At 39.2% G+C, this 15,492-nt stretch overlaps 1 protein-coding gene across 1 annotated transcript in view; it reads left to right on the top strand.

The window, feature by feature from the left end:
- Window positions 1-15,492, top strand: part of KLF12 (KLF transcription factor 12) — a 123,153-nt gene that overhangs the window by 70,645 nt on the left and 37,016 nt on the right. The window contains exon 4 of the mRNA XM_062514792.1: window positions 10,965-11,024. Coding sequence (XP_062370776.1) covers window positions 10,965-11,024 — 60 coding nt within the window. The remainder of the gene's footprint in view (window positions 1-10,964; window positions 11,025-15,492) is intronic.

Genomic DNA, 15,492 nt, shown 5'->3' with positions numbered 1-15,492 from the left:
AGATATTGCTTGAACACTTAGAGAATTGGTCAAACCGTGGGAAGCTTTTTTGACTTTTGTATGATGCATTCCACAGTTTGTGAAGGTAAATATGTTGAGTATTACTTGGCTGGCTCTGGAGCTTAAAAATGAAATTAAGAAATTTAATAATATAACATCAACTTGTTCTTGTTACAGGTTTTATTTAAACAGTAATCTGTTAGTTTATTTCAAAAGCCCCATTAGGAAAATCTTATTTGGCTGTGATCTGCAATTTGTCATCTTTACTTCATTCTCCGTCACGGACACCACACATACAGCTGCTGAGTTGAAAAGGAATGTTGGCACTTCATGCCGACTGCACCCAGTCTATTTCTTACTTGGTCTGCAATATTGTGCCCTACAGGCAGGCTCTGTTTTGATTTCAGGCATCTAATATGTACCTTAACATTTCATGTTTAGCAAAGGAATCCACTGAAAAAGAAGCTGTCATTCTCCATTGCCTTGTTGCAGAGAGGGAAGTGCCTCTGAAGCCTTCCAAGGGGAGATCCTGTGTGCTCAATTTCAGCATCTAAACTTAGCAGACAGGAATTTCCTCTAAGGACATAGAAAGGCACCTACAGTTCTGCTGAATTAACTGGGTGGCATAGGGACAAGCATAGAAAGAGTTCTTCGTCAGTCAGTAAAGCGTAGGTTAGAGCTTAGTGCCTGAGGGAGTCGGACTGGCCCTCGAGTCTGGACAACTGTCCCACAGAGTCTGTTCTTTTTTTCTAAGTGAGCCTGTAAGCTCTTTCTGGCAAATAGTTGCCCAAAAAATAACTTCTTTCAAAGAGTGGCTGGGAAGTATACCACAGTACTTCCAAAGCAACGACAGCATCCTTTTCTTCAGTACCAATTGGTGGTGTACAGTCTTGTCTTTGTTAAACACAATACCAGTTTGTAGCTGCTTGGTAGCAAGTGCAAGGAAGGCAACAGCTGACCTTTTCCCGCTTATTTTTCAGGACATGTTTTAAATTATTCTACGTAAGGATTATGAATATATATATACGTATAAATATTTGCCTGCTGCCATCCATTCTCTAAGAGCGGTAAGGGGGTTCAGGCTCTGGGGATTTCAGTATCTGGTGGTGGGCATTTGCTTTGGGTTGATCCTGTACATCCCCTTACACGGTATATGGGGCTGTGAGGGATTGCTTCAGTGCCTTGCTCTTCCTTGCCTCCTGCCCTTCCCTGCGTGCTGTCTGGGGGCTCAGGATTCATCTTGCTGGTGTGGGTATCTGCATCTGAGCCAGTTACCTCACTCCCTGCACACGGGCCAGGTAGCACTTGGCACGTTCAGGCAGCAATCCTTGTGCCCTATTCGAGCCGTCTAATTTAGGGACAGAGAGAGACTCCAGCCTGTGAGCTGCCGTTCCTCTCCATCGCCCACGGGCAGTGCAGACAGCTGCCTGGGACACACGTCAGCACTGCAGATCCCTGGTGCCGGGTGAGCCACGGCAATCCACAGCGCCTGACTGGGGAGCTGCTGTGCCAGGAGCTGGGAGTGACAGGATCATGCTGAGCACTCCCACATCTTCCCTTGCATCTCAGTCTGCCACGTTTTAACCACAGGGAAATCAACTCATCAGTTTTTGGGGGAGAAACTGTTGTTTTAATACAGCCATTTTAAAGCTTGTTATTGTGGAAATGATGCTTACCTAGCTGGGTCACAGGACTATTCGGAATGCCTATTTGAAAGCTTTGCTTTTCAAATCCTTTTAAATTGGATGGCATCTACCTACCTTGCTGCTCTATTTCAGGTCCACTGTAGTCTTACAGGAACAAATATCTTAGGAATAAAAATTGTGACAATGAAACACTAAGAGCCACGTGTTTGCCGTTAGTTCTTATTTACACAAACAGAATGTAATTTGCTTGCATATTTGTAAAGTGACCAAGTGTGACTATTTTTTCTCAGGGAAATTGCCTTCTTGCTGCAATCTTTATGTTGGCTGAGCTTCTGGACTTCTATCTTAGTAGTTCTTTTGGAATGAGCTCATAGTTCTCCTTCAGTTGAACAAACCCAATCAATAATGTAAAGTTACAGATAAATAAAGTCATTATTTCAAGCAGGGTACTTCAGTGAAATTTCTTCCTGTGACAGTGCTGCTTTATGGAGGTTGCTATGCCTTACAAAATACAGACTAAGAATAATTTATTAATCTCAGATAATATGCTCTGGCTGATAATAAATATTGCAGCATTATGTAGATTTCAGCAGGCTTTGCATTGTAAGCAGCATTTCATCCTTTTTGTGGCGTGTTTTACAAACTCATTTTGACATGTAACATCTAACAAAGAGCAGATTTGCCTTTTTATGCCTGACGCCACTGATGCTTATTACACAGGAAGAATAGCATTAAATATTCAGAGCGAAATCTCAGATACACTCCAGAAATCTTTATGAAGCCAAGGGAGGAGAAGGCATTAGTCAACCCCTAGAAGACCAGTAAAACTTTTTTAGGGTCCTTCACAGAGGCAACATGCTGTTCCCTTCAGCCTCGCAGCCTTTCCATCCCTAGGCAGAGCTGATGCAGGATGGCCTCAGGAGCCATCTCCATGGTATATAGTAATGCTAACCCTGAACAGAGCATTCATCTCCTTATTTCCTGCACACTTGTGTGGTAAAATACATTATTTTACAGCATGCAGCTCTCCCTCCCTGAATATGCATAACTTAAGATCTGCTTGCAGAAGCTGAGAGCAGAAGAAGGAGAAGGCAGAGGGTGATTTTTAGCATCAACTTTTGACCAGTATGTTGGTAAAAATCCAAAGCTGCGGAAATTTCTCTTTCTCTCTAGACTTACTTTCTTCCTCCTTAGGTGTTGTAAGTGAAGGAAACTCATTTTTTCTTTCAAATGTCAAGGAAAAGAGGAACTGTGCATATAAACTGATTATGCTTCAGATAGTATATTGTTTTTCTGGAGTAAGGGAGAGACAGAAACTTCGGAGAGTAAATCCTGTCTACTTGTAGTTATAGCTGCAGTTAATTCACAGAGATAGGATTTGTCATTTGTATGTGGCTGTTCTGACCTTTAACATTAATTCCTCTTTGTGCTGAGCTGAGTGCCTTGGAGTGCTTGTATGAAAATGACATTAGGGACCCTACCACTGTTCTCTTTGGCTGCTTTACATGATTGATACATTGATGCTAATGTGATCATCTTACTTTGTTTTTAAATTCTCTGGCATCTATTACTGCAATACAGTAGGAGTTAGTTTTGGATACTGCACTAGCAAAAAAGACATTCCACAACAGACAGACAGCATAGCCACCATACCAATGTACTGTCTTAAATTAGTACATGCTTTTCAAATCTGATTTTTTTTCCCCTGGATCTCTTTTTTTCTCCCTCCTCTTCTTCAATGTAAATCAATTTCTCTGGTTTACTTTTTCTTTTGAAGTTTTTATCTTTATTTCCATCAGCCATTCATCTTCTACACTGGTACAGTTTCTTTTTCTGCTTCAGTTGCAATCATTACTACTGTTATGCTATTCATTGTAGGGAACTTTCACCTAATTTTTTTCTTCTACTTGCTTACAAAATACTTTGTCCCGAGTCTCCAAGAAACATAAGCAAGGGTGTTTTCAGCAGTGCTTGTGTGAAATTTGCTTCCCTCTTCTCTGGTACATCTGCCCGCCATGAACGAATGTTCATTTTCAAACTTGCACACAATTGAATGGTGATTTTACAGATGGAGAATTGGCTTGTGCTCATCCAGAATTTCTCAATAAAGGATTTTTTTTTTTCACTGAAGAACTTTAATTGATTTGAAGTAAAATTGTGGGAATATATCAGTTTCAATTTTGCTTGTCTCTTGAAGAATACCCAAGTCTGGGATGCATTTTTCTATTGCAGCAAGACTTTAGAGCAGAAGGTTGCATAGTTGCTGCAGTTGGAGGGAAATTGGACCACACACTCAGAAAGAACTGCCTATGGCCCTCTGACCTCTCCACAAGCTGTAACACGGTGAGGCTTCTCCTTGGCCTTCTCCAGATCTGTTGTGCAAACTGAACTGACTTGCTAAAAACATGGAGAGGCATTTGTGCGGATACGTAAGCGAAAGACAGTGGTGGCATAGAGCCCTGCAAGGCATCTGTGTTACGGCTGGTGCCCCCACTGTGTCATTATTTCAGGGATGATTCTGTTCCAGTTTTGTTTTATTTTTTGTCAGCAGTCTCAAGTAAGTATCCTGGGACAGACGAGAGTAGGTTTCTGCAGTGAAAGGTGTTGCTGGGTTGGATGCTGGCTAGTGACCCAAGGGCACTGCTGAGCTGGCAGAATGTGCTGTGTCTCAGCTACCTTAGGCAAATTCTGGGCAGTGCTGGACAGTCTGACTGGGACAGAACCTTGCAGCAAAGTCCATCTCTCACAATGCAAGATATCTAAAAGTTAGGCTCAAGTATTTTGGATTTCTTTAGTGGAGAAGTATTTCTAGGTTTAGTCATCTTACCAGTTAAGATCATCTGCCTTTCAGAAGGTGTCTGTCTTCCCCAGGAGCTGTAAAGAAACCTGGACAAGTGTTTCAGGGAGAGTGATAAAACTTTACTTTAAATTACTGAAGTTATGTATGAGGAAACCCCCTCCATGTTATTTTCTAAGGCTGTGCTGGAAGTCTGACTTGAGAAGAAGCTGAACTAGTGCATCTAAATTTGACCTGTGGCAACTACTACAGGTGTGCTTTCTCCTACCTATGTGCACTCACTGCATGCAGTTCAGATGGCTTGTTGAAGAAGTGCTGACTTCTACAGTATGTTTCTATGGCATTTTTTAAAGTTATTTCTAGCATTATTACTACTAGTTATTTCTAATCTGAATTCTCAGCAACAACTGTTTGTATATAAAAATGAATTGGCTAAAGCCCTTATTAAGGACTCCAAGAGCTTGAAAGAGCTGTATACCTCTGGGAATTGCTCTTTAGGCACTAAGTATGAATCTGAGGTTTCAATAACCCAATACACCTGTATTATTCTAAAAAGGTTCTCCTTTTTAAAAAGTGTGATGTTTGACAAAAGAAAGGTTCAATAATTTGACAGTTGAGCAGTAAAATCAAAGGATGCCATCCTGTGCCTGCACTAGGATTTTTTGGTGTGAAAATTTTCTGCTCTATGTCCCAAGGCCTTTTTCCAGGATAACAAGATTCCCCATCAGCCAATGATCATTAGAAACAAGGGCTAGGTGATGGGAACTGTAAATCAAAACCAGCTTCTGTAGAGAAATTAGCATCACTTCTTGCTTTGAAAGGGCTGTATTGCTTAAATGGAAGTGTGTCAGGAGATAGGGGCATTGTCAAGTTGTTCCCTGAAGAAAGCTAATTTGAAAATAAGAGTGCTTTTACCTTGGTTTACACAAAATCATATCTTCCTGTCTCCTCTCTAAGAATAAGTTTCTATGACTGTTGAGTAGGTCACTCTAGAGCTTTTACCACACCGTTGCTAGGAGTAGTATTCTCCTTTTGAGGGAAATACTTAAATTAATTGCAAAACAAGCTTGAAGAAATAAGGAATCCTGGTTCTGTTAAAGTCCGAAATCCTGTTTGTATTTGCCACTATCATTGTCTAATGTTTAGTCCTGAAAGTAAGAGAAGTCCGGATGCTGAAAAAAACAAAAATAACTCAACACTTAGGCTATTTAGGGAACCATTATCTTGCAGTGGAAGAGTTACTTGTAGCATGTATTGGTTCATTGATACCTTCTGTATGTCTCTTTCACACTTCCTTCATCTATCATACAGAAACTTTCAAAGATCTTGGTTTCCCAGCTTCAGTTCAGTGTCTGTATTGAATTCACATATAAATGTCTTCTTAAACATAGGTTAAATTTGTTAATTAATTTAAATTTTATTCTAAGAAGTGCCAGTCATTTCAAGGTAGTTGTCAAACTTTGCCATTACGGGAATTTTACATTTCCAACCATGTTCACACAAACATGCTTTGGAATGAAATGCCATGAAACAGCAGCGTATGATTATCATTCATATAGCATTTTTTATCTTTGGAGTGCTTTGCAAACATTAACTAATTAAATTGTACAGGTCCCCTGTGTGTTCAAATATTATAATTATCCACAGGTTAGTGACTTGCTCAAGGCCATGCAGCAAAGCAACGAATGAGCTGGGATCAGGTACATCTGCCTCTTACTCCCATGCTTAATCCACTAAAATGTATTGCTCCAGAGTGAAACTCGAGTCATTAGTTGTTAGATATGTGAAATGCATTTTATGGATAGTGAGGCAGGCATTCTTGAGGCAGGCTTGAAGAGCATGACACCAAAGAATGAATTATAAATAACATTATTAATTACTGCTACCCAGTTAGCAGTTTATACACCTGTTTGGCATCTCTTTCCCCAGTGATTTAGTTACTCCGCTTTTTGTTTTTTCTTTCTAAATCAGCACAGAAAGTAGTGGCAGAGAAGTGTGCCTTAAGAAATTTAGAGCTATAAAAAAAATACTCATAGGTGTGGATTGGCTAGCAGAACACTACTGGGAAAAGCCACAATAAAACTACCTTAGTGAACTGCTACTTTGATTTACTGATAAGAAAAAGAAAGAGCATGTTGTCATGCTGTCACTTGAGCCAAAATTACTTCTTGTTTCATTATATAAATTAGATAAGTTTTTATCTTTCCTTTTCCTTAAGGCAGTTCCTGTGATTTTGTGACAGACATACATGCAGCACAATTAAATCTTAATAGCAATGCTTGCAGTGATTTATGGAAGTATGCCCTTAGTGTTTAGGTCAATGCATGCAAAAACACAAAGTTGTGTAGGTCATGGGTATGTAAACTGCATGTAAAGGAGAGAACTATTAAGAGGGGAACACTGTTTGGCAAGGCATAATTGAATGAGCGTGTAAATACAGGGATAAAAAATATATAACCTACTTTTTTTCCTTATTATTTTCCTTTCTCCTGCATAATGGGAAAAGACTGTGGTAGGTTTTCCATCTATTAGTTCAATCCTCTTTGACTAGTAGTGATTTCACCACAATCTCATTTCTCACAGCAAGTTCTTTTTAGGCTGGAGACAAAAGAGGAGTGAATGGAAGTTCTTGGAAGATGGATATGAAGAGAGGTTTTTTTGTGTTGAGCCTGTGTGTCAAGGAGGTGTCACTGTCCATGTGTATGACTTAGAAACATGAGCATTACTATTTTGAATACATTACAAAAAGTATACTTGGACCTTACAGCCACCACACATGAAATTATTCTAGTCAAAATAAAGGAATTGAAGGCTAAAACAAGGAGCAAAGCAGCACACTGACTGCTTATTAGATATTATAGCATCTAATACTGAAGTAATTTTAGTCAGGTTTCAGAATCAAACTCTGCACCTCCATCATTAGAGCAGTGACAGAAGATGTGTCAAGCATAAGTTTCCTGGTCATATTTTTCTTTATTTATCCTTGTGAGATATACTGAGTTACCACAGGATAAAGTAGTGCAAGGAAATACAAAAGCTGAGGCAGGCAGAAAATAAGGAAGAGACTGAGGTGGATCTTGTCTAAGCTGTGTTGCTAGCTCAGGGGAGCATGGAGCAGGCTAGCAGGCACTGAGGCCAGAGGCTGCCCTAAAATGTACTCACCCTAAGGCCTATATACAGGATTTGCTGCTAGCTGAAAAGCCCAGCATTGCAAACAGAGCCTGAAAAATAAATTAACCTGGGAATGATCAGAAGGTGACATCAGGCAGTATAATAAATACTCTGTTTACGTACTCATTAAAAGTTAGCAGTCCCAGCCTTGTCAAAATATGTCCCTCAATTATTTGCATGAAAAGTACAATATTTAGCATAGTGCTGGTGTAATGCATCTTGAATTGGGGATGCACAATACTGTCAGATAGACATATAAGTCACCATGGTATTTCTCTTAAGAACTGATGAGCACTGATCTTTCTGTAATCAGTTAATTTGTCAGGGCCAAGGAGTCAAACCACTGATAAGTAAGTTCACAGGAGGAGCTATAATAATGACCAAAATCGCAGTCATAAAAGTTTCGAAAGCACAATAATAGGGTAATGTTGTATAAATAATTGTTTGCTGAAAATTATTTACCAAACTGGACAGGTTCTACTTCAGAACTCTTTGCTGTCTGTATCACCACATAATTTCTGAAGTCCTTTACCATTCCTAAAGCAAAGTCAGAACAATAGAATGTTATTTTCCTTTTGTTTGAGAAGAACTACACGTACATGCAGTTCTGTAACAGATACATCCTGTCAATATGCTTGTCAATGTACATAAAGGTTGCACTATCCCCAAATGCTTGCAACACACATGAAGTACTGCAGGTACCCAGGACCAAGATGAGCCACAACAGCACAGGCACTTGAGACAAGATGCAGATTTTTCTGCTTTGTGGAAGTCTGGTGGAGGTGTTGTGAGGTTCTGAAATAGGTGATTGGCTCCAGCAGTGTGGCAGAGCTTCTGCTCAAGGCGTTAACACTCCCACAGTACAGTCAATGAAAAGTTTAAGGCTTTGAAGTTCAATGGGCAGAGCAATCAGCTTCCTAGAACTGTCTCTACTTACATCCTGGGTGAGTACTTGCCTGTGAGTTGTCTCTGCTCTCTGTGGAACTTGGAATTCTGAACTGTAGTAAACTACATTATTTCCATTAAGGTAGTTTGGGGGAAAAAGAAAGAGCAGTTCACATTCCCAACTTTCCGTTATGGAAATGAAGAGATCTGGCTCTGAGCTTATCTATTTCTGCCTGTTGTAACACCCAGATTGTGCTGTCCTCTTCCCATTGGCCATCTCCATGTAAAAATGTCACAGTCAGCAGCCGTGCAGCCACCCACCTATGGCATAAAAGCCTGGTGGTTAGAGCAATGCCTAGAGGTTAGAGCTTCCTAACTCAGGCAGCTGGATACATTTGTAGATACCCACTCCACCGGGAGTGGTCCTTTTCCTCTTTATTCTATACTTGTTATTTGGTTTGCAAAGTGACTGTTACAGATCCTTTTTATGCTGATTACGTGGTCTGAGATGTGTTTTAACCATTTTCATAGTACAGATAAGCTTCAGGTTCCAGAGGCAAGGGTTAGGTCTTTCTCTCCATGGTTTCTGGGTTGGAGAAGAGGCTGGGTGGGAGGCCACAGCCCTTTGGCTTTTGTGCCAAACAGAGAAGCATAGTAAGTTTGAGGTGTCACTGAGGTTGGTTGGATGATACCTGAATGTCTTTTGCTTCAGTGCCTGGATACTGTAGGTTCTAAACAGAGTTTCAGTTGTCTGCTTAATTTTCCGCTGTCAAAAATTCAGCATGCAAATACTTAACCTCAACAACTGTATTTTAGAATGCCCTGTTGCTTAGTTGTTAAAAAGGGAACTTCATGAAAAGGAGTGTCCAAAATTTAGACTTAGGACTTCTAGGTATTCTTGTTTATATCGCCTGTGCAAATAAATGATTTTCCAATAAGACACAGAGATGATTGCAAATTAATTGAGACAGAAGAAAACCATTGGTGTTAATGGTTTCCAGTAACTATTTTTCCAGTGCATATTGCTTTCAGCTGAGGGCTGATGGGGCAATGGAAATTTTGTCACAGTGCTTTTTGATTAGGTATTGACACTGTTATAAAATAAAATCTGTATCTCTTTGATAATGTAGCACAAGTACCTGATACATATTTCTGAGAAGGAAAAGAATCTACATGGAGAGTGGAAAGACTGTGGGGAAAAAACAGTGTTAGGCAATGATAGAGCTAATAACTTACACTTCAAAAATTCTTTACAGTGTTTTGTCATCTAAGCAGCATATTTCTGTCATTATCAGAAATGTAGCATCTAACAAATGGCAAAAAACAGTAAAGAAAGCCAGTATTTACTATACACTTGAAGCGGGGAAATGCAACAAGTTCGAAACATGCAGTGCCAAATTTTGAGAGAAAATTATTATTTGTAAGATTATTGGTAGGTTTCCAAGGGCCAGTGGAAAATACAATTATATAAATCAAGCAAAGTTGTTCTGAAAATTTCCTTTTCACTTTCAACAATTCCTATGCCAACCTAGACATTTTAATTGAGCATTATAAAAGATTCAAAACATTTTCAGTGCAAATGCGTCCAACTGCTAGTGTGCTAGAGCTTTTTTATGATTCATATTGTTATTCTCATATTTTTGCTAGTTTCTTGGGCATTGGCCTCAGACTACTTTCACTGTACATTTGAGGTCTGAATCACAGAGAGGACTAAAGGAGCTTATTCATGTTCTTGGCTTTCTCCAGGTTTTTCTGGTTTTTTCCTCTAACTTGGTGGAACTTTTTCGAAAAACCATCTGTATGAAGCTTCTTGTTTGAGCACATGCAGTGGGTCAGAATTTGTCAGTGAAAAGGAACATTTCACATAGTCCAAATCTCAACCAGCATAGGTGTTTGTACAGCTATTGCACTGTGGTTTTGTGTTGGTCATTATTCAAAATAGTATTTTAGAAGATTGTCGATTTTCCCTGGAGCCCCAGTTCTAAGTAAAAATGTTAAAGCCTAAGATTTTTGGTGTTGTGTTGGGAATAATAGTACTGATGCAGCAGAATTCTGGGAGCAGACATTCCCTGCAGCCACTGTCTCCTCTTTTTGCCATGTCTGCCTGCTGTAGATTCTCATTAGAGTTTACTTCTTTGTGGCTGATCATTTTTTAATAAGAAAATACGATCCATCATGATCCAGAATTACCACTGAGTGACATATGGGCCCTTAAGCTTTGACTTTGCTCCCATGAAAATTGGTCACAGAGGTCCTAATAACTTACTTATCATTAGCTGGGACATCTGCAGAGCAAATTCAGTTTGAGAAGAATTTTGAGTGAATGGGGAAAATCCTAAAGTGCCTTCTACACTGAGGCTATATGCCTCGCTTACTTTGCAGTAAGTGTTCCTCAAGTTTTTCTAAGTCCCCTTCGATTATTTGGGGTAACTTAAAATTCCTAATTGTCTGTGTTCAATTTCCAGAGAGAGCATGTGGGGCTGTGCCAGGTCAGCTGTTAACCCTTTTCGTTTTTTCAACTCCAGGTATGAAGCATTTTATTGTGTATTATATAATATTCTGTTTTATTGATAAAGTCTAGTAGCAGTGCTTTTCAGGTTTCTTTCCCTCTTTATGTCATGACTGGGGGATATGTGGAGCAAGGCAAGATCTGAAGTTGACTTTTGCAATTGCTTTTTTTTATCTTGGGGTCAGAGGGTGGTGGGAAAGCTGCAAATTTTTTTTCTTCTTTTTTTACAAATCCAAATGTTTAAAATATGACAATGGAGAATACCTTGTCTAATGTTGAATAATACAGTTTAAAGTGTTCAAAGTAGTCTACTGATACTAAGTAACAGAATCAATGTGCATCAGTGTAGTTCACGTTATAATGGGTCATTGCCAGTTACCATGAAGCAAAGTTGAAAAATGTAGGAAGAGCTCTTTGTAAACATCTCCCTGGTTTTATTTCAAGGAGGGCAAAATTTTAAAACTTTTCTAAGTACTGTGCCTAGTAGATGCCGTGGTTTTGGGCGCAGGGGGGGATGTGACTGGGTGGCTTCAGCAAGTGTTGTGATGCCATAAGGACCCTTTGGGTTCACCCCACTTGCCCAGGTAGAAATTATGTCAAAGGACAGAAGGATGTACTAAAGCTGGTAGGGTTCCTTCCTGTTTTTGTGGGATTCATGGCTGTTGCTTTAGTGAGTTTAAAAATACCATGCAGTCAAAGGTCCACTCTCAGTGTGCTTGCTTGCTTGCCTGTCCTCCTCCCCTCTTTTGTTTGTTTTGTGCGCTCCTCAGAAGATTCCTTTGGAGTGATGTTTATTATGGAACAAGTGCAAATCTATCAGCTCACTGTTTTATCTGCTCTTAGTGACCTGTGTGCCCTCTGTCTGTAGAGTACAGAAGAAAAAATATATTCAATATAAGCAAATATGTTCAGAATAAATCATATTCTTCACATTTATAAGTACAGCTAAGCTTCATATTAAAATTAGGAAGAAGGTATGTTTAAGAGCAATTACACTTTCAAATTGCTAATGAGTAGTCAAATGCCGAAGTCATTCCTCAAGACTACTCCTATCTCCAGTTTGCAGTTAATTACACTACAACTGCTATATTTATATTAAAAATTTGCAGTATCTTATTATTCAAACATTTTCAAAATAGCAGGAGTAATTTCTCTATTAGAGCTAATACAAATCTTTTAAGGTTTCCTTGGCTATGAGATTGAAATTATATATTTATTTTTAAAATCCTTAGAATGTTCTTTGATCTGATTGTATTATCAGTGCAACGTCAGAAATTATTCTGAAGAAGCTACTAGTCTCTCAAAATGTTGTGTTTCTAAAATATATGCATATTTCAGATATAATTTTTGATGCAGGCTTCTTTAGCTTGCATTACATTAACTGTAATATTTTGCATATTGGCTTCTATTCTGCAGGAAGCATTTTCAAGAAGGAAACTTACGTTTTTTCTCTTTGTTAATGTTGTCAGTATTTTACTAAAAAAATTCCTTATGAATTTACATGGTATTTAAATACCATAGTAATGAATATGAGATCCTACTGATGAGGCTCCTGAAAGACATGCATGGTTAGGTGTAGATGAAGATGGCTTAAGTCATCTCATGCAGCAGTTCTAAAGTGCTGAAAGTTAGTGTGCTCTGACAGGAGTGAGATGAGATTGAAAGTTACTATTTGGCAAGACAAATATTACCTCTTATAAAAACAGAAATTTGGGAAAGAGCTGTAGGGTTTTTATGTCTTTTTAAAATAAAGAACCAAGTTGATCAAAGACATTTGTCAAACCTCATGTTGACCTGCCTGTAGATTGAAAGGTGGAAATAAGATAAATGAGATTAACATAAAAGTCAGTGCATTATTTGAAAGTATGAATTCTTATGGTGCATTTAAAACTGCTGACAGTGCTAGGAGTCTTCCTCACAGCTGGTCCCGCTTCTTGGGGTATGGCACTGTTGGAGTTTGGAACAGTAACTGCTTGTCAGAAGTGAATTCTGCTGCAATTAAATGCAGCTATATGAGTGGGTATATTTCATTTGAATTAAATGTCATGCCTACCCAGGACTAGGTATTTTTCAGCTTTGTATTACTAAGCTTATCTTGTTCCACTAAATTGCAAGAAAGTTATCCTTTCATAAAATTGCACTCAAAATTAAGGTATCCCAGTTAGGAAAGTACAGAAACATTCTTTGCTACTTCAATTTCTTTGTGATGACAGAGGAACAGAGTGGATCACCAAGTCTTGAAGAAACATTTTTTGTAGGTTTTTCTTTCCCATTTTTTCTTATTGGGTTAATCAAATCTACCAGAAGTTGTAAGTTTTTCTTAAAACCAGTTCCACACAAATCTGCATCTGCTGATCTCTGTGGATGGCCAGAGGCTGGGATGGTTGCCTGAGTTCATGCACATCTAACTGTTCATTTCCTCTAAAATGTGGAGCATTTTGTTCTGACTGCCTCCTCTGATCCACTGGGAAAAAAGTGATAATGTGTGTGAGTTTCACGTGTTGGGGGCACAATGTGCCTCTTCATCTTTGCTGTCTCACAAAGGGTACTGCTTTTGCTCTTATATAATCTCCCCGATCTTTTTAGCACCTCGTCCACAGGCTCAGCCAGATGGGAGATGTTTGGCAGCTGGAGGACCCAGATGCCAAATCCTGGAATACAGCTTTACTGCACTGGCAAGTGGGTTCATGGCTGGCTTCTTGGCTTGCACCTCTGCTAACTTCTTGGCTACTGTCTAGCTGGCAGCTGTGGCACTGCCTCTGGGGCTGTGTTCAGGTCAAGCTGCTTTGGAGTTGGATGGCTTTCCTGGTCGGAATTACTCTGCTGGACACCATTTTCACCTTAGTTCACTTTGACTCTCCACTGTTCAAAGATAAACGTTTGCAATGTTCTGTTTTGTTCCTGACATTTTCAAGACTGATTTGCAGAAGTCCTTCTCATTTGTCACAAGTTCAAAAAGAAAATAAGCATTGCAGTGCAGAGTACACTGCTTTACTTGTTAGCATTCTCATTAGTTAGTAAGAATGTTAAGGCCCAAGTCTGTACTTGCAATCCATCTCTAGGACCAGATTGTTAACTGAAGAGTACAGGCTTTAAAGGATGTATTTCTTATGTCTAAACTTTGATTGCTTTCAGCCAAAAGTGAATCTAGCATCTGTCAATCAGGAAAAAACCCCCATAGATTTGCAGAGGTAATCTAGTTCATTTGTAAAGAAAACAGGATAGAGAATAATGATGTGGATAATAAATAGGAAGTTACTGGTAATAATTAAAACGTTGCCAGCAGAAAATGCTTGATCTTCTCTTTGCTGTATTTGGAATGTCCTCATTTCACATTTTAGTTTTACCTCAGGTTTTTTATTGGGCTTTTTTGTTAGTTTGTTGTGGGTTTTTTTGGGGGTTTTTCTTGTTTTTTATTTTTTATTTTTTTTTCATAAATGAGGTAATCAAAAATTAATGCATCTAGGATAGCCAAAGCATTTGAAGCAATTCCCTAATCTACACATTTTCCTTCATGCAGCTCAGTGCATAAACATTACTTTCAATGGGAAGAACTGTAAAATCAGGAGATCACTGACACTCTGCATATTTACAGTAAAGTTGAGATTAGTCATATCTACTGTGAAATTTTCATTTCCTCTCTCAGCTAGAGTGGGACTATGTTGTACTACACTAGAGGCACTGGTATCTCTGTTACCCTCTCAGAAAACTTTTTTAATACTTGAGTGAGTAGCACTTGTACTTCACTATTAAATGAAACTTCTACCTGTATATTAAGATTAAGCTTTGACGCTTGATCTGACCTCTGAGGAAAGGCATTTGAATTCCTCATTATAGTCACTAGAGGGAATTGCATGTTGCAGTAACACCAAAAAGGAGTCCTTAATCCATCTAGTTTAGGTGTATACTTTGCTGATGTCCTAGGGAATGTACGTGCTTCTCTGGAAATACAGTCCAGTTACATCAGATCAATCATTATGGACTGTATAGAGAACCAGTAGGAAATAAAAGTATCATTTTCCTTCAGAGGTAGTCTCTGTAGCTCTTTCTGGATTATAATGGAGCAGTGATGAGTCCTTTCTCAAACAAGCTAGCAATTTTGCCCGTTATGCAGATGAGCTTCATTAACTATCTCATCAACAGAGTAGGAGACCTGAGGTGTAGGTTCTGAGCACAAGCTAGTCTCATTGGGATCCTTGGTGCAGGCCTAATCAGATAAGATACGAGGGGACCAGTGGAATGTCACCACCCTTCTTGCTGAATATGGGCAGTTGCATAGACAGGAACATGGAAGTTAAGGGATGGAGAAGGAGAGTGGGTGAGAAGAGCCTGTATCCTTACCTGAACATTGACAAGACTGAGGCTGTAGGCTCCATTCCCTGAGCAGCATTATGCCAGAAACAGTTGTGGGTAGTGAAACAGACCTTTCACTGTTCCCCTCTAAATGCTTAGTGTCTGGGTTTCTAGTGTGGAGCCCGGATCCT

The sequence above is a fragment of the Cinclus cinclus genome, chromosome 2, assembly GCF_963662255.1.
Source record: "Cinclus cinclus chromosome 2, bCinCin1.1, whole genome shotgun sequence".
In the NCBI taxonomy this organism is placed as follows: Eukaryota; Metazoa; Chordata; class Aves; order Passeriformes; family Cinclidae; genus Cinclus; species Cinclus cinclus.
This window is presented reverse-complemented; position numbering and strand designations above follow the sequence as displayed.